General features: G+C 43.8%; 1 protein-coding gene across 1 annotated transcript in view; it reads left to right on the top strand.

The window, feature by feature from the left end:
- The window catches only part of PPIL2 (peptidylprolyl isomerase (cyclophilin)-like 2), a gene marked incomplete at its 5' end in the record, with an annotated part of 71,439 nt that extends 53,420 nt beyond the window's left edge, over positions 1–18,019 (top strand). The window contains 6 exons of the mRNA XM_010072400.1: positions 1,879–1,996; positions 4,612–4,668; positions 14,658–14,730; positions 14,893–14,955; positions 15,419–15,558; positions 17,376–18,019. Coding sequence (XP_010070702.1) covers positions 1,879–1,996; positions 4,612–4,668; positions 14,658–14,730; positions 14,893–14,955; positions 15,419–15,558; positions 17,376–17,469 — 545 coding nt within the window. The remainder of the gene's footprint in view (positions 1–1,878; positions 1,997–4,611; positions 4,669–14,657; positions 14,731–14,892; positions 14,956–15,418; positions 15,559–17,375) is intronic.
- Between the last annotated feature and the right edge of the window lie 299 nt (positions 18,020–18,318).

Raw genomic sequence — 18,318 nt, 5'->3', positions numbered from 1 at the left:
GGCTGAGAACAGAAGTGCAGGGGCTGAAGTGATGGCATTGAAGGGAAAGGTGAAAATTGTGAAAGGCAAAGAGGGAAAGATGAATAGTGCACGCAGCATCGAGCTGTTGATGGTCTGCAGGCTCGGAGGGTGTGTTTCTGGTTTCGGGCAGCACCTCTTGGCATGGAGCCTTGCTGTGTTCTGAGTGTAACTTGTTTATTTACTAACCTACAAGAACTTCGTTTTTCTGAACAAGGCAGGTAATTAAGGCACTGGACAAGTAACCTCTCTTAAAACATAGGAGCGTGCAGGGAGATTCATTAGCAAAGAAAATTACTGGCTTCTGGTAAGACATTTTCTAGTAAGTTGAACGCTTTTAATTTGGCTACAATAGCTGTGTTCTGGATCCACCTTCAAGCCAGTAGAACTGGCTGCAGCTGTACCATGTCGCTTTCACCCACTGCTGGAACAGATTGGGTATGGGATCAAGCTGATGTAATGTAGCTGATCTTAAAAGATTCAACAGCCAAAGATTGCTGAAGTAATCACTCTTCCTCTACTGATTACAGAAAATCCTTACAGGGTCTGTCCCCTTTTGCTGCCTCTTGTCAAATTGCAGAGCAGGCAACACTTAACTCTATTAATAGGTCTTTTGCACATGATTAATTGGGTTTTTAAGTGGGTCTATTTCTTCAAGAATTTCTTGCTTGCTTGCCCCATGCACTTGCAGCCATCCACCTGTGACACTGTTTTTGTGGTATCATCTGAAACTTCTCTCATTTGATGCATGCTTGTGATTTTCTGCAGAAGTCTTTCAGAAGGAGCCTTTTTATCCCTCAGTTTTATTTGCTGCTTGCCTGTGCAGCCATATCATCAAATCTCTTTTCTGTATTACATGTGCAAATAGCCGTTGAGCACTCAGATCTTTTACTGACCTCCTGCCTTGCAAGTGATGCAGTTACTCTGGAGGATTCTTGAACCAGTTCTGCGGATGGACCAGTCTTGCTGCCTGTTTGGATAGTTTTGTTTGTTTTATTTTTAATACTATCCTAAGGTGAAATATTTTTTCATGGTTTGTCAAACAAGATTATGGATTTGACTGTAGAACTATGACTCATCTCAGCCTTCGTTTTTCTTATTAGGAATGATCCTGGAGGAAAGTGCAGATGAAAATGTCAGATCTGTCATCAATAATGTAAAAATGACAGCCAGGAGAGGGGGGTCTTCCAGACCCTCTTTCTATTCACAGGCACAGAAAAGAAACCAGTTTTGGAGGGCTGGGTCTGCAGCTTGTGCAAAGTTTTGTTATCCTTTTGACTTCATTGCATTTAAGTGTTTACATCATCCAAATAGCTAATTTTTACCTTTTATTTTGGAGGAAAATATGTCGTCATTCTTCATTGTTTAGCCAGGAATTAAGCATTTGAACTATAGCTCCTATTCTTAGGTGATTCTATGAATGTATTTCATCTCCCTGATATTTTATTTCCGGAAGCAATGCTATATCCAGAGTGCAATTAAACTAGTAATTCTTTGCTCTGTGTTTTGTCAGGGAGCCACTTGTAAAGATTTAATGTCTCAAAAAAGAAATACTATGGTGAACCAGCAGTAAAAAAAAATAAATCTTTGACAGTTCTTCAGCACACAGTATGTAATGCTGTTGATAAACAGTCTGGGCTGTTGCAGTGTGGGGGCACAGAATTGTGTTGCCAATCACAAACATCTGATTTCAAGGGCATGCTCAAATACAGCCTAGTGATGGGTATGAGGTAAGAATATATTATACGTGTAGTGATCAGAAGCACCAGAAACCTTGAATTGAATGTCAGTGCCTGTTATAAAATGTAATGGGAAACTAATGAAAACAAACATTTCTTCTATCATCTTTTCTCTTTTAAGGAGGAGAATCTTACTGGGGAAAACCTTTCAAAGATGAATTTAAGCCCAATTTGTCCCACACGGGACGTGGTGTTCTTAGTATGGCCAATTCGGGACCCAACACAAACAAATCGCAGTTGTAAGTAGTCACTTGCTTTTTTGTGTTTTATTGTTTCCCTCTAGACATTGTGTCTTACTCTGTTAAGAAAACAAATGACATTTTACGAGCTACTCTTTAAAGTTCAGTCAAGTGAAATATTCTGTCGAGTGCTGCATATTGAAATCAGGATAGCTGCAGCTGCTGTTAGTCAATTTAAGAGCAAAGTGAAGCACAGCAAGAAGACCTGTAGGTTTATTATATCATCATTAATTTGTCTTTTCTGTTTTTATGGTTTGAAGTTTCTGTTCATTTTTGTCAGTGTCCTCCCACTGTTATCCCTGGGAGATCATTACACCTCTCCACTCTGCTTAGACTTAGCCCCGTATTGAACTTTTTGAAAAGACTTAATGAAATGAAACATATACTCTATGGAAATGTTACTTCATTTTACTCGGCTGATTTTAAGTAAGTGAGAACAGTTCTGCACTGTTGAAATGTGTAGAACCCAGATGTGCCAGAGTGCAGAATCTGGCGTTGAGAACGACTTGTTTTTCGATGTACAAAGGCAGAATGAAAACTAAAATGAGGAAAAAATGAATTAAGGAGCAACAAATGAAATGTAAAGATATTGAAGCTGTAATAACTTTCTTTATGTGTAGCATTAATACGTGTGTTTGCCTTCAGTCTTTTGAAAATGTTCCGTGTCCCTTTGAGGCAACTATTTATTGGTTGCTCTCTTAAGTACTGCAATAGGAAAAGGTTGTACCTTTATTGGGAGCCCTAGGAAAGAAAGAGAGTGAGAGCGTGTGTGTGTGTGTGTGTCCAGTACTGTGTGTTGGGCTTGGGGAGGGAGAGAGGGGTTCTTGGTGTTGGTCTTCATGTTGCTGAGTATTATTATGGCTTGTAACCTGTGCGGTAGTGTGGTTAGCTTTAATGAAACACAAGTGCTTGTCTCGGGGCCTTTAATAGGCTTACTCACGTACTTAAGGCTAAGTGCATGTTGGGCAGTTTGAAGGATTGAGTTGCTGTAGAGCTTATTTTGGATTTGAATGTTACTGCCAGCACTCAGGTGCTAAATTAGGGGAGAGGTGCTTAAAAAAAAAAAAAAATTCTAGAAAGAGAAGTTACAGAGACAGTTCCTGAGTGATGTGCCATACTGAGTCACATCATCTGCTGCTGTAAATGTGATGGTATGTTTCCCTAAAATTTGCAAATGAAGTCTGAAATTCTTTTATATGTGAAGTCCTTGAGAGATTCCAGCTGCCCATATTTATAAAGCTTCCTAGGCAGTGATTAGACACTTCTGGCGACTGTTGTGACCTTAGGAACTGGGTGAATATCTCTCCCCATAGGTGACAGGCGCTGCAGTGCAGTGAGCTGGGTCCCCTGTGTAAGGTGATGCTTGAGTAATGCTCAGGACTTCACCGGGGTAATCCCAAGTTGTGTTAGTTCCATTGTACTTCACTGTATTTTGACTGCAGTGATGGATGAGAAGCTTTGTCTGTATATTTGCTACTGCTCAGATCTTTTTTATTACAATGCTACATAACTGACCACTTGATAAGCTTAAGTACTGGGTGTCTGGGAATAAGCTGGGGCAAAGAACCCACGCAGAAGGCTGTTGTAGAGTTTGCCCTGTGTAAGAGTTTGCATTCTGCACAGCATCTATAAGCTTTCCTAGGGCAAGCTACGTCTTAATAGATTGTCTGGCAGATTGCAGCCCCTCCTATTTGCAATCGTATAACTTCCTGAGGCAGTTGCTTATATGGAAAAGTGCTTTTGGAATGCTTATATATTTTTAGCTGTCTGTAATGTAGTGTAACAGATGGAGACATGGAGGAGAGCCAGCACTGCATGTCCAGCCAAGATGGGCCATCGTGGTCTGCAGACCACAGTGTGGAAACCTCTGTCTCGTGTGCTTGTAGTCCAAGTCTTCCAAAGAAGCATCAAGCTGTAGAGAAAAGTTTTTAGTAGTAAAGGTTGCTTTGGATTTGGTATTTTAGTTCCCATGTTTTAGTTTAAAAATACAACCCCAAAAATTAAAAGTCCAATTAATTAAAAATTAAAAATCCAAGTTTCACAGGTTTTCATTACTTTTGACACTTTGAAGTATTCTTCTGCCATGTTTGTATCCGAAATTTGCTCTGTCCAGGGGAGAAATGGATCACGGACAGGCCAATTTAATGGAAGAGAAATGCAAATAGTAAATACCCTAAAAGATAGAAGTTTACACTGGCAGAGGGCTGCTGTGTTCTGTAAGTGTGTTTGCTGGATACAAGCTCCCAGTCATGCACAGGAAATGTACTTCCCAAGCAGGGTGCACGTCTCCCTGTCCTGCATGAGCTTGCAGGAGGAAAGCCAGGGAGGCAGTGCTCACATTAATTTTGGACTTTGTGTAAGTCACCATGCTTGGAATACTGGTTAGGGATGCTGGTAAGGTAAGTCAAAACTCCAGAAATCCAAGACGAAACACACAAAACAGAGGAGTTAAAGGATGTTTGGCCAGTGGGCCTCCCAGAAAGGAGCCAGAGAGGGAGAGGGGCTTGTCTTCTCTCAGGGAGCTGTTGCATACACTCTCTGTTTTTAAGCACTACTGGCTGTTGTTAAGTGTCAATGAGATAATATGCTAACCGGTTCATCTTTGTTCCTTTCAGCTTCATCACATTCCGCTCTTGTGCATATCTGGACAAGAAGCATACAGTTTTTGGAAGGTGAGTGAATGATACTGTGAATAGCTGTGTGTCAGACGTGCAGGTGAGCATGAAGCCTGAAGGGAAGAATCTGGTGACTCTTGCAGTTGAACTGGAGCAAAATCCTAGCTCACAATCCAGTTCTCCTGATCATGAGTAGATGGCCAACATCGCATCAGTGCCAGTCATCAGACTCTGCCTATTTTTCCTCCTTCCATCACTGTAAGCTGCCTTACTTCCCTTTTGTGGGTGGCCCTCCAGGGAGTCATGAACAAGGTAGTCGTCCTGTAACCAACGGTGTTAATTTTTGTGCACACCAATTGCTGGGTGTCCTGGTTTCAGCTGGCACAGTGTTAACTTTCTTCATAGGAACTAGTATGAGTCTACGAGGCTGGGACACAAGGGATTACCTCTTCAACACTGCTTTCATCCTCTTACGAGCCGTCAGCCAGGAAAATTAGTCATGACAGGGCTGTTCTTCATCATGGCATAGAACATAGAGCTTCTGCATAGGTTAGGTCTTTTGGTCCCTTTTTATTCTTTTTTATTCTGTTTTATTCTGTTCTTCTTTTATTTCTGATACTATTGTTGTTATAAAATCTCTATGTTTGTGTGTGCACATGTGTGTTTATGTATATAAATATAAAGATATTACGATGCCAGGACAGCAAGGGAACTTCATTCTTTATAAAGAAGTCTCCTCCAAAAGTCTTTTCCAGTCAAGCCCTGACATGATAAAGATCAAGGTATTTATTACAGAAGATACTACAAAATCGTTATGTTATGGTCTGGTTTTTGCTTCCTCTGCTGCAGGTACATGGTATTTACCAGGTCATGCATAGCTGTTGTAACAAATGCCTGGGTGCACATGGCAGGAAGGGGAGTTTTACCAGCCTGCTTCGTTAGTAGTTCCCAAGGATTTTACAGTCTTTTTTTAATGAAGATTTGGGTTTTATTCTTTTTGTAGTTTTATCTGTTTGAAATGCAGCAATTGAAAATAAATACATGTGCTGTTTACTTTGACTGGATGTCATACAATTGTGCTGTACAATGAAAGTGATGTATTTAATCCGTGTTCTCAGCTTGTGAGTTATTGAGGCAGAAGCTGGCTTCATTCTAAACAATTATTTTTTGTGCCATTAGTTCCAATACTGATTCTGCAGTAGTGGCACCCTTTATATTTATTTTTCCTTTCTCAGGACTGTCCTAGAAAAATTTAAAGTTCCCTTGTCATTTGGTGAAGGCAGATAAATAAAGCAAATTCTAATACTGAAAGCTGAGAGCAATTACATTCTCGGAGGAGTTACATTACCCATATCTTAAGACTATTTCACTTAAGCTACAATATTAGTCCTCCTTGCAAAAATCCCATTAAATCCCTTACAGTAATGCTGTTAACCTGAGCTTGCCACCTGATCAAGTAGTATTTGGGTTAGGACACTCAGCGGAAACGTGGCTGTTATTCAGTTCTGGATGCAGGATGGCTTGAGTGAGCATCCTGTAGAGTCCTCCAGTGTCTTTGCTGTGTTTCCCCAAATGTGCTCCAGTTTTACCATAATTCACCAGGAAAAAATCTAGAGAGTAGCAGAGCTTACTGCGGTGCAGGGAGTGTGCTGCCGGAAGCCTTTGCACCACGCGTAACATCTCGAGTACGTTGTGAGCAAAATAGCTCAACTGATGTTTCACACTGTGTGTTGCCCTTTAGAGAGGAAACACTTTAGTCCAGGTAAATCTGGTTAAGTGTGTAGCAGATTTCTATGCAGTTTGAGCAAAGACTGTCGTAGTTTTTGAATTGTGCTTGCTACTGTAGAAATCTGAACTTGGTTGCCAGAGTAAAGGAGTGGTGCTGCTTTCTGAGCACTGCAAATATTGTTAGCTGAAATACAAAGGGAAACTTTACAAAAAATGTTGGTTTATAATCATATTTGGCTTCCTGCATGAAAACTGAGTGACGTCTTCCTCTGAACACAAAGCAGGTGAATTTTACTTTGGACTTTCTTCCACATAAACAAAGATTAATTCAAAGAATGTAAAACATGAAGATGCTGGGATAGATGCATTCCCAAAGCTCTGTTTTAATCTACAAACTGAATACTTGAATAATTTAATTTACCTACAAATTTAATATGAAAGGCTGATGTGTGTGGCTCTTATCTGTATTCTGTCATCAAAATCCTTCAGCTGTTTTTACCTGCGTTTGTTTTTAAAAGCGATAAAAGGCAAAAGATTCCAGAGATTGTACCTCTCATGAAACTGCAGCTTCGATTTGCTGTTTCAGATCCTGGGTGTAACCAGGATTTGGTGACTGTATCTGATCTTAGACTGTGTAGTACAATACTATCTGGGAAGCATATCTAGGAATAATATCTAGGTTTAAGAATAGAATGAATCCATGAAATCAGAATTCTTTACTTCCATGAATGTTAAATTGGATTGTCTTAATTGGGTGCTTACTGGCCTGTTGTGACTTTGATATAGATTGGAGGATTGCTTATTTCAGTTAATATAAAAACCTAAATACTCAGATCTCAGCTGTGCCCTCAGCTTTTTCTGTGCGGCTCTGGTTCATGTTACTGAGTGTCACATCTGTGTCTTTGAGAGCAGAATTGGACCTGTTTGTAATATGTATGGAACTTTTCAGCAGGCTTTCCATACTTTAGAGAAGAACAGAAAAACAGCGAAAGAGCAACTGTTCCCCACCCCTTTCTTGGTTTTTTGGGTCCTGTGTGGGCTGAAACAAAGAGTTTGATGTTTGGCTGTTAAGTATGTTTGAGAAACACACCAGCTGCAGGCAGCAGGACTGTGAAGAGGTGGCACGTGTCTGGCTGGTGCACTGGAATTTTTAAGTCCCAGGAGGTGGATGCGGCTGGAGGACAGGGAGGGCATCTTGTGATGACTGTGCTGCCCACCATAGCAATAATGAGGACGGATGTTACTGAAAATAAAGGAGATAATTTGGCACAGTCGGGGAGCAAAAACAGGCAGAGGGTGAGGGAAGGATGCCTTCCCTTGGAGGTGTGTTGCAGGCTGCACGGATTTCCTGCTCCAGCAGAGCTGCCTAGATTAAATTAGTAATTACCATTTCTAGTAATTACCATTTCTCCTGACTTTGGGAGTGCTGTAATTAACATGAAAACTAACTGGTGGCTTTTGTTGGCTTCTAGCTTGCTGGTAAGAGGTTTAATTTAGAAACTCAAATAATGTTAACCAACCAACGTGCATTTGCTCTGCACAGGGTGGATGAGAAGCGTGTGCAGGTGACTGCTGCATGGGGAAGGTGTGGGCTGCGTGCGAGGGGGCTCCCTCTTACCCATCCTACAGCTGGGAGTTCAACTGATGTGCAAGTTGCGTGAGCTACAGGGATGTTACAGCCAAACACCAGCACAGGCTCACATTCCTGTCTGGTGTGCTTTGTGAAATTTAGATACAGGCATATCCCATCTGTGTTGTTATTACATTTTCTACTACTCCAGTGGTTCACAGCTCCTGTGGATCAGAGACCTGGTACATTTGCCCTTTATAAGCAGAAACAGAAACAAAATCTCTGTCCTAGAGAGCTGTGTAAGTAGAAAAGAGACTGCTTATAGATACAGGGCAGTTGTGACTGTGACCCCTTTCAGCCTGCCTTCCCCCACAGTTTGTGCTTTTTTCAGAACCAAGGAAAAAGAAAGCCCCAGGAAAAAACGAAATGGCTTTGCAGATGTTTTTGAGGAGCCTGTTCCAAAGCTGAAGGGACACGTGAAAAAGTACATGTTTAAAATGATAGTGGAAGGTGATTGAGCCGTGCTGATCAACAGGAGGAGAGAAATGCTCTCTCTGAGTTTTGGGTGAGATTTAGGACAAGAAGGGCATGTTGGGCTTGGAAGTGAGGGCAGGTGGCAGGGATGTGATGTGATTAAAAGGACATTAGAGGGGGCAGAGAGAAAAATGTGGTCAGAGTGGCAAAGCTGGAAATGATCTGTGCAGCAGTTCTGAGTGTTTATTGGAGCATCACTTGTGTTTGTCAAGAACTGAGAAAAGGATGTGGCGACTGAGACAGGAGATGAGCATACAGAGGACAGTTTTCCCGTTTGTACATGGCTGCACAGATCTGTTTACACAGAGGACTTTTAACTGCCTCTTGAGGTTTCTGTTGCTCATTCTTCCTCTTGTTCCTGGAAATAATGAACAAGGTGGTTTGGGAAACCTCAGCCTTGGTCAAATTGGAGCCACCGGTCAGTAGCTGACATACACTCAGGTTAATCTTCTCGTTTCTTTCCTCCTCACCTTGCCAGATGCTTTTGTGGAAGAGAATTTTCTTTCCTTGGATAAGTATCACTCTGCATTAAGTATTCCTTAACCTGTTTAATGGAATTGTCTAGAATGGGGTGATGAAAGTAACTCTTGTCCTCTAGAGTAATTAGCTACGTAAAACAACTGCCAGGCATTATTCGGTTACCCACGGACAGCTAAATAACGCACAGCGTCTGTTTCCACTTGTAACATTCCCTGTATGACTGGAATCAGTAAACCCTAATGGCTTCTAAGCTGGGAAACTCATGTTCTTGCTGCTCTTCTGCTTTAATACATCTGAAGAACAGAGAAATTGTGTGACAGCAGAAGAGCTGATTCTGCTGTTGGGAGCCTGATCTCATTCTGCACCGCAGATTCTGCTCCCCAGGCTCCAGGACAGAAGTGAAGAGCGAGGTGGGAAGATAAATCTGGCCTCTGCATGGAAGCCCTGGCCAAGATTTCGTGTAGCACACAAGGACTGGGCTGGCGGAGCTGCACGAGGGCTGCTGTTGTTTCCAAAACAGTTGTATGATCTCTGAAGAGGAACCTGTGCCAAAGCAGTCATCCTTACTTGCCAGGTTCATCTGTTGAGTCTAGTTTCAAAATGCTTCTTTTGTTGTTGTATTTGCTCAGCGCCGTTCATTACTGTGTCTCGCCTGCTAGATTAAGCCCTCATGAGAGATTGAGATGGTTCGACTGCATCCTTGTTGCAAGTTCGAATTGCTCGCTCCGTTTCAGATTGGGTGTATACACAGAAAACATTTTGTCCTGAGTGTACGTGTTTGTGCATGTATGTATTGCTCTCTGTGTGTGTATATAAATGTAGGTACTCCTTTTTATAAAAATAACCTTGAGGGCAGAATGTGTTTACAAAACAACAATGTTTCTTTCTAATTTCTGTTTCTAGTTTAAAGCTTTTTTTTAAAAAAAATCCAGACAGTGTTCTTGTGTCATCTTCTGACCAGGAAACTCTATTGTCTTGGACTGCTGCCATCCCCAGCATTGCAGAAGGCTTAATTCCTATAATTCTGCTGAACAAAAATATGAGAAATAGGAAGTCCATGTGCTAGGGAGCCGCAGTTTTCTGTGAGAGCAGCACTGGCTAATGTGGCAGCGAGACTTTCATTGGCATATTGCAAATGGATAGAGCTTGCTCCAGATATTTCACTTACACTTCATGCAAAGACATTGGCAGTGGTTATGAAGCAATGTTGCTAGTTTGCATAAAGGAGCCTTAACAGGAAGTAAGAAAGATTTTTAAATAACATCTCTACATTTGAAATGCAAAGATTTCCAGTGCTGACTTAGCTCAGTTTTCAAGAAAATAGAATTACGCGAGTAAGGGCACTTTTTTGTTTTCATTACTGTGCTAACAGAAAAAAAACTGAATGTACCTACCTTGTCATCCATGCTTAAATGTAATGCAACATTTATCAAGCTCTAAAAATACAACAAGCTGTCTCGGGGATGCTGAGCTAAATATATAGTTGAGATCATCATTTCTCTGTTCAACATCCACTCACTGGAAGTACACGGCAAACCCTCGGTTCCACTGGTTGTCCTAAAGTAAACGGCGTCTTGAAGATATCATCCTTTTCACTGCAAGATGTCATCTGAACATCTATTTAAACCTCACTTGGTCAATTTAGGGCAAAGCATGTGCGGCACCTTACAAAAGGAGTAGAGCCAGAAGCAGTGGGAAAGGTTAAACGTGTTTCTGCCCTTCTCCCTTCCCTTCCCTTCCCTGCGGTGCTCCCAGCTCAGCACAAGGGATGCTGGCGCGGTGTGACCTGTCACCGGCTGGGGAACCACTTACCGCGTGAAAGGGTATATAGGGATATTGGTCTGAACTTCTGGAGTCTGCATGTTGTTTTAATGAAAATGATGTACAGATTTTCTTATGCTGAGAATCAGGTTTATTCACAGGACAGGTTTCATCTCTTTTTGTTCAAAGTTAAGAACAATATTAAGTAGTGACTCTCTCTTTAGAAGTTTTTTTTAATGCTTTAATGTACTGGTCTGATGGTGTTTTCTACATATAACTTGTATGGTCTTTTTTCTTGGCAAGGTGTCTGGGAGCTTTTCTTCTTACACCCAGAGTATGTGTTGTGGGACAGGCAAAGAATCCCCAAAACTGCTCTGGCGGATTGGTTTCCTCATTCTGTGAGGAGCAGTTTCTGTGATGGATGCCAGTGAATGGGCTTAGACAGATTATATCCCATCAAACTGATTTTAGTGCTGCAATGTAACGTCATGAGGTTTGACAGTAACAACATCTAGTATTTTGAGAGCCTGCATGTACGTCATCTCTCTGCTTAGACAAACCAGAGGAAAGTTTGCAAAATCCTTTACAGTGTAAGACTTTTAAGTTGAAATATTCCTCTTTTTTTTCTTTTTTTTTTTCCTTTTGGGATTTTAATTTTTACTGATGAAACACCAGCCTCAGCTGGGCCTCATCCTTGGTATAGCTTCCAAGTGCTCCCTGCACAAAAGTGACTAATAAATTATTTCCAGTTCCTCTGGTTAGAGCTCTCTTCTCGGAGCTGGCAGTTTGTATTCAAATTAATTTTTATTTTTTATTGGTATTATGGCAGTGTCTAAAGACATAAACCTATATTGACAGCTCACTGTGCTGACACTGTCATATTCACAGAGATACTCTCTGTGCAAAATGTTAGAGAATGCAGGAGTGTAAAAGAAAGCAATTTTCCATTTTAGAGACAAGAAGCTGAGAAGAGAATTACATGCTCTGCAGGCATTACAATTTTGTCTTCTTCGCCTTAGCCCTTTATAACCATGTCAGAATAGACTACTTAGGTAATTTACCCATGACCTGTGAATGCCACGTCTATCGCAGCCTTTTAAAATGTACAAGTGACAAAAGTATTCCCAGTAATGTTTAATTAGCATAACGAATGAAGATTCGTGAGCATCGCCAAGATGCATTAGGTCTAATATTGTGGGAGGTCTGGCTATGGGCTAAGGGATTACTCAGTTGAGATTGCCAGTGCATAGCTCATCTGGCTATTTCAAATTATCAGAACCTAATTAAATGGAAACATACGAGCAGCTAATGGATGGAGCTGTTGGCTAGAAAATCCTGCAATATTAAATCAGAAGTTTCCTTTAGGGGTAAGTAAAAGTGAATATATCTTAGGCGGTATGTTAATCATCAGCATTATAAGTGAATCTGAGACTGGCCTGGAGGAGGATTTTAAAATTGAGTTTTTGTGATGAACTTTCCAAAGTTCAGGCAGGGTCTTCAAGCCCTGTGCTGCTTCCCCTTTCAGAATGCTACCTCCAGTAGCAAAGGAATGAAGCTGTCCTAGCCTGCATACATGGTTTTTAATTGCTTTTAAAGTTACAGCCTGATTACAGAGTATTGACAGGCCCTTGGGGAGTAAAGGGAGAGGCTGGGAGCAGCACAGCAGCAATGAGATGTTAGCAAGGACGGCTCTGCCCAAGGCAGGTGCTGAGCAGCACCTCTCTGGTTGCAGAGTTTTATTTTCTGTGATGGGATCTGTCTTTTGGGGCATGTTTTGTGCCTATCCCAGCCTGTGGGGTGGCAGTGAGGGGCAGGGGGGCTGCACTAAGCGCAAGGAGTGGCAGTCAGCCTGTTTTGTTTGGTGAATGTGGCTCTTAGGAGCAGTGCATGAGGTGTGTGCGGTGTGTAGGGGTGAGCAGGAGGTGTGTGTCTGCGCTGGATCAGCTGAGACCATCACGGGTGGTAGCCACGGGCCTCTCCTGGTGCTGAGCCACGGGCCTCTCCTGGTGCTGAGCGGGCAGGCTGTCCTGTCGGGGCTGGAGAGGGCTGCCTGGCTGTGAAACACTTGCAAGAATGAGATCCTGTAGTAGAAGTGCAGAAATGTGTCAAATACCTGTGAATATGAAGTGTGTTTTGGTTGAGGCATTGCTCATTTCTTTGATCTGAAAGCAGTGTTAGGTGATAAAACACTCTGCAATATTCCACCAGTTTGATTTCTTCCCACTAGTTTCATTCAGTTTTACTTTCTTCCATTTCATCTGCCCAGCCCTTGACAGCCTACCTGTGCTGGTACCAGAGTCCCAGTAACCCCAGCAGTCAGTTGTGACCCCCCAAAGGCTGGAGGATTGCTGGCTCTTGGTCTGCCCTGTCCCATGGGCAGCTCCTCGATGGTCAGGTCCTGCCCTCGCTGCCGAGTTCCCGGCCCCAAACTCCTCTGGCTCAGGAGCAGTGTTTTTGAGAATTACAGCTGCTTCTCATTGTCCCACAGCCATTAATACAGACTGTAGTTTTCGTTCCTGGCCATGCGTCTCGGCTCTGTTAGAACAGATGTTGTGCAGCTACAGCCTGCTTTCCTGAGGGATCTGGATCGCTCAGCATCAACGGCCTGTCTTCGTCTTTATTTACTGCTCGTCTAAGTATAGCTCTTTCCAGATTTAATTGGGGATGATGATGTGGATAAAAGTGTTAAATACCCTGGGACCAAGTTCTCATCCCAGCAGGACCCCTCTGGAAACGTACTGACTCAGTGGTTCCTATGTAAAATTAGATTTTGACACCTGTCAGCCAGTTTTTTTATTTAATGTGTGCTGTGCTAGCTTCATATCGTTCTGGTTTCTCAATCAAAATATCAGCCGCCTTCCAGAAGTCTGTTCCACGGACACTGTTATCCCTGTTAACCACATCTGTCATCTCAAAGATAGAAGGTTGTTTGACAGACTCTTGTTTTCCACAAAACCTTGTTGATTGCCGGTACTTATTTCCTTTCTTTCTTAATCATGTCCTGTCTCTGCTATTGCATTATTTTGCTGGGATAGATGCCAGGATGACAGGCTTATAATTATCTAGGTCACCCCATTTATCCTTTCTAAATATCCTTTTCTGGAACTTTCCCATTGTTCCACACGTTGTTTGAAAATGATCATACAACAGTCCAGAAAGTCTTTGGCCTTTCTTAAACATTTTGAAGCAAGTATTTGGATATGTTGACTTGAAAAATGAGAGGCCAGGGATCTAACATCTTCCTAAATAGAAACTGTGGTGAAAAGTGTCCCAGCGTTATCACGTGGCTGTGAGTTGATGCTCTGCTGCTTTCCCAGAGCCCTCTCGAGCTCACGGTCACGGTGTGCTTCGGGAGCAGTCCTGCGCTTTCTGCGTTGCTGGTGGTGTTCTGGACAGCTCTGTCACTGCTCACCAGCAGTGCCATAGTCACGATTCCCTTTCTTCCTAATAACACTCTGATAAACAATTTAAAAGAAAAAAAAAAGTGAAAAAATCAGAAGTTAATGAAAACATTTGCTTTCTTGACCAAGTCTGTTGGTTCGTTGTTCAAAGCTCCTGGGAGTAACAAATGAGCTCCAAATTTATGGAGGAAGCATTAGCAAGCGAACCCGTTTTGAAATGGGTTTGTCTTCTTGCACAGACGGCTGTCCACAGTCACTTGTTCTCCATCTTGCTGGTTTGTGTGGCTACCGGGTTTTTGGACAAAAGTCTTTGCTTTGCCTCTGAGTGTTTGACTTTTTCATGTTTCATTTAATTTTAAATTCAAAACCCAGACTTGAGAAAACAGTTCTTCCCTTCTGCACTGAATTACATTATCTTAGGTCTTCCAAATAGAGTTGCTGATTCCTCTTCCCCCAAACATGTTTAAAAATCAGCTGCAGTAATGGGCATAAGTTAGATATGTTAGATATAAGGGTGCAGGAATATTTTGAGTGTGTTGTGACAGCTGGAAATCATGTCCTTCCTCTTTTAGGGTGGTTGGTGGCTTTGAGACTCTGACTGCTATGGAGAATGTTGAAAGTGACCCAAAAACCGACCGTCCCAAGGTACGTGTGAAGCACCAGGGGCTGTGCAGGAGGGACAGAATGCACCTGGCCTTGTGTGGCGGTGCTGTTCACCCCGCTGACGGCTCTCTGAAAGCTGAACTTGGGGGACATGGCACAACTTAATCAGCAGATTGATTTGCTCTTGTTCTCTTCTGCTCCCAGGAGGAAATACGAATTCAGGCAACAACTGTTTTTGTTGATCCGTATGAAGAGGCAGATGCCCAGGTGAGGATAGTTGGTTGGTTTTTTCGAAAGGTCAAAGCTTTGTAACTTAATGCCTTTTCTTTGAACCTGGGCAGCCCCCCAGCCCATATGGTTGCAAGCTGAAGGTTAAACAGCTGCCATTCAGCATTGTCTTGTGTGCCAGGATCATCGCGACTCTTTTAGCACAGAGGTCTTGTAACTCAGTCTGGCACAGCTCCCAGTCCATCACACTTCTGATGGTGTCTTTTCCAAATGCCCACAGTAGCTATGGGTAGCTGCAGGTGAGAAGAGAGGAGTTGTGTTGTAATGGCTGCAGACAGCCTGCTTGTAGTGGCCCTTGAGGTCTGTCTCCTGAAGCCTGCCCTGTAATCACAGCGGTGCTGATTGCTGTTTTAGAGTGCTTTAAAGCTGCAAAGAATTGTAGACGTTTTCTCCTTATTCTGGACTAGCTCTTGCAACAGATTGCACTCTTTGCTTCCCACAGGTTGCTGCTGAAAGAGAGAAGGCCCGGCTAGAAGAAGAAGCAGCCAAAACAAAAGCTGAGGTGGTCCCACCAAAGAAGGAGGTCCAGACTCCTAAAACTTACCGGCAGGGGATTGGAAAATACATTAACATGGCTGCAGCGTGAGTTCCCCAGAGATCTTTGCTGAGTGTTTAGTTGCCTTTCCTGCTGGACACTGACCCTGTCCAGTGCCATTGCTCAGAGGTTTGGTTTGTGCCAGCAGGCTTTGCAAAGACACCTTCATGCAGTCCTAACAGTCAACATTTCATTCTACCTCTGTTGTTTTTCACAATTACAGGTTAACTGAGCTTTTCTTCTAGCACTTGAACTTGGCCAAGTTGGTCTTTAACAGCATGTGCTGGCTTCAGAACTGTACATACATTTCCACAACTCAGAAGTCCTTGAGGAACTGTACTGTGTCACTTCCTACACCATCTTTTACTCTCTTCCCCTTCTGCAGCTATTTCTGAAGGCCACAAGCCCACAGATGTTTCTCTTTAGCAGCTTCTCCCCTGCACAAAGCAGTTGCCTTAAGCCCGTATCAGGCTGCTGATCTGGTTCCCTGTTCAGCCACACGAACAGTTGTACCAGCACAACTGAAATGGCCGGAAAGGGGAGCAGGTTCCCAGGCTTGCCATGAGAGCAAAGGGCATCTGGCGAGTCGCTCCAGGGTGCCTGGCTGGTTGTACAGGCTTGTCCTAAAGCATCCTCTCCCAGACACCCTTTGTAGACCCGCTGGGATTGGCAGCATCGCTTGCTTTCCTAAGGACAGTACAGAATCCCACCTGAGCGGCAGCTTTGCATGAGTTTTGGATAAATTAAAATAAATGCCTTCCACTTGATTTTTTGCAGACTTCTCTAAAAACATTTGCAAAAATGCTGTTGTCTGCAGCAGCATACAGGTGTGTATTTGTGCCCTTCCACTTGATTTTTTGCAGACTTCTCTGAAAATATTTGCAAAAATGCTGTTGTCTGTCTGCTGCATACAGGTGTGTATTTGTGTGCACACAGATCTGGACAGCTATTTAATCAGCTTGTGTGTGCCTGCATGACTTACAGGCGTTTGCATAACTGTGAGAACAAAAATGTGTTAGCCCATGTAGGTGAGTTTGGTGCGTCAGTGAAGCATTTCAGTTACAAAAGATTGCTTGTCCCTTAAAATATTATGTTCGGCTTAAAATTGCTGCCATTCTGCACTGTATTTGCAGAGGAAACACAGGCAGAGTTTGCGGCTCTGTAGAAAGGGCCAAGTATAGGAAGGACTTTCCTGTCCTAGCCCTTCACTCCTTGTGGCCTGCCTTGAAACTGGGAGTTTGGTCCGTAACAGCCCTTTGGCAGGTTCAGGGTTCTCAGTTCTCCCTGTCGGCTACTGATACCTGACAACAAAACCACAGTAGGTGAGCTGGCTGCACAGTGTTTCCGTGGGGCTGCAGACTCTGCTGGAGAGCGGCTGAGAACAGCAGCAGCGACTGCAACAGGCTGTGTTCAAGAAACAGGAAAGGATCTGAAAAACCTCCCCAGCTGCTTTACACCTAATTGCCCATAAATCCTTTTGCTGCCACAAATGCAGGTGGGAAAGCCGGGAGAGAACTTGTGGCTCACATTTTCATCATGGCTGCGCTAAAATAATACAGCTGTGAAATCTGCAGCTCTGGCCTGGAGAACCTGTTGGGTTTTGAACACATTCCTGGAAGGGTTCAAAGCCTATCTGAACCATCCCCGCAGACTGACAGTCTCCCTCTTTTTGGGTATGCCAGAGGCCCCCATCCCCACTCCCCCTGTGGTCCCCATGCTGGCATGGAGCTTACGCTCCTTTCTGGTTTGTTCAGGGATGGGCTGGCTCTGGCGTAGCTGTTGCTGGGAGGGGAAAGGCATCCAGCTGCCCTGCTCCAACCGAACAGTAAATAGTCCCTCAGAGTTGTTTTCATTTTGGCTCCAGGAAGCGCAGCATGGAAGATGACGGACCCTCAACCAGCACAGCTGCAAAGAAAGAGAAAAAGAGCACAGGCTTCGGGGACTTCAGCTCCTGGTAGCAGCGCGGGGAGCCTAGCACTGGAGCAGCACAGCAGAAAAGAAACGTCGGACTCCCACGTGTCCCCGAAGAGCCCAAAACACAGTCTGTCCTGGGGAGGGAAGGCACCAGCCTGCCCTTCCACTGGGGAGAAAACTGTTGCTTTGTTAAGGCTGGTTAATGTGGCTTTGTTTTCTGGAGAGCTGCGTTCCCCCCACTGCATCTTCCTCGAAGGCCTTTGTGTTGTTGTTTTGCTGAGCGGGGAGCAGCAGCCCTGCTCCGCTGGGGTTTCGCTGGAGCCTTTGCTGGGCTGGCAGCAGACCAGGCAGAGCTCAGCCTTGCAGGACGCTACTTCAGCAAACAGCCACATAAGTGAAAGAGCTCTTTTTACAGGTAATCATTTCCAGACCAGCCAAATCTGCCAAAGGAAGGAATGAATGAGCATGCTGGGGAAGTGCCAGTGCTGCTGCAGCGCTTTGCGGAGGGGAGGAGAGGGCTCCAACCTGCCCTTCCCTTCCCTTCCAGCTGCCTTGTCCTGGTTCTCAACAAGGACCAATTTTGTCTCTTGCTCTTCGCAGGCCTGCCAGGATGCTGGCTGGGCTGACTGTCAGTCTCCACAGGGCCTTGCTCACTCCAAAACGAGCTCTCTCTGTACCCATTTGAGCCTCTGTCCGCCTGGGAAGCAGCCAGTCTAGACGGGGAGCCCGGGGTAGCTGCACCGCTTGTTCCTCCCAGTGGCTGGACTTTCCTGAGCCCCTGGGCAGGCAGAGGGGCTGGGATGCACCGGTTCCAACCTGCCCCTGGGTGCCAGAAACTACAGCCTGGAGCAGCTGAGCAGGAATAGAAACAATATTTTGTTTTTTATTTTTCA

The sequence above is a fragment of the Pterocles gutturalis genome, unplaced genomic scaffold (genome assembly GCF_000699245.1).
Source record: "Pterocles gutturalis isolate BGI_N339 unplaced genomic scaffold, ASM69924v1 scaffold6662, whole genome shotgun sequence".
Taxonomy (NCBI): domain Eukaryota; kingdom Metazoa; phylum Chordata; class Aves; order Pterocliformes; family Pteroclidae; genus Pterocles; species Pterocles gutturalis.
This window is presented reverse-complemented; position numbering and strand designations above follow the sequence as displayed.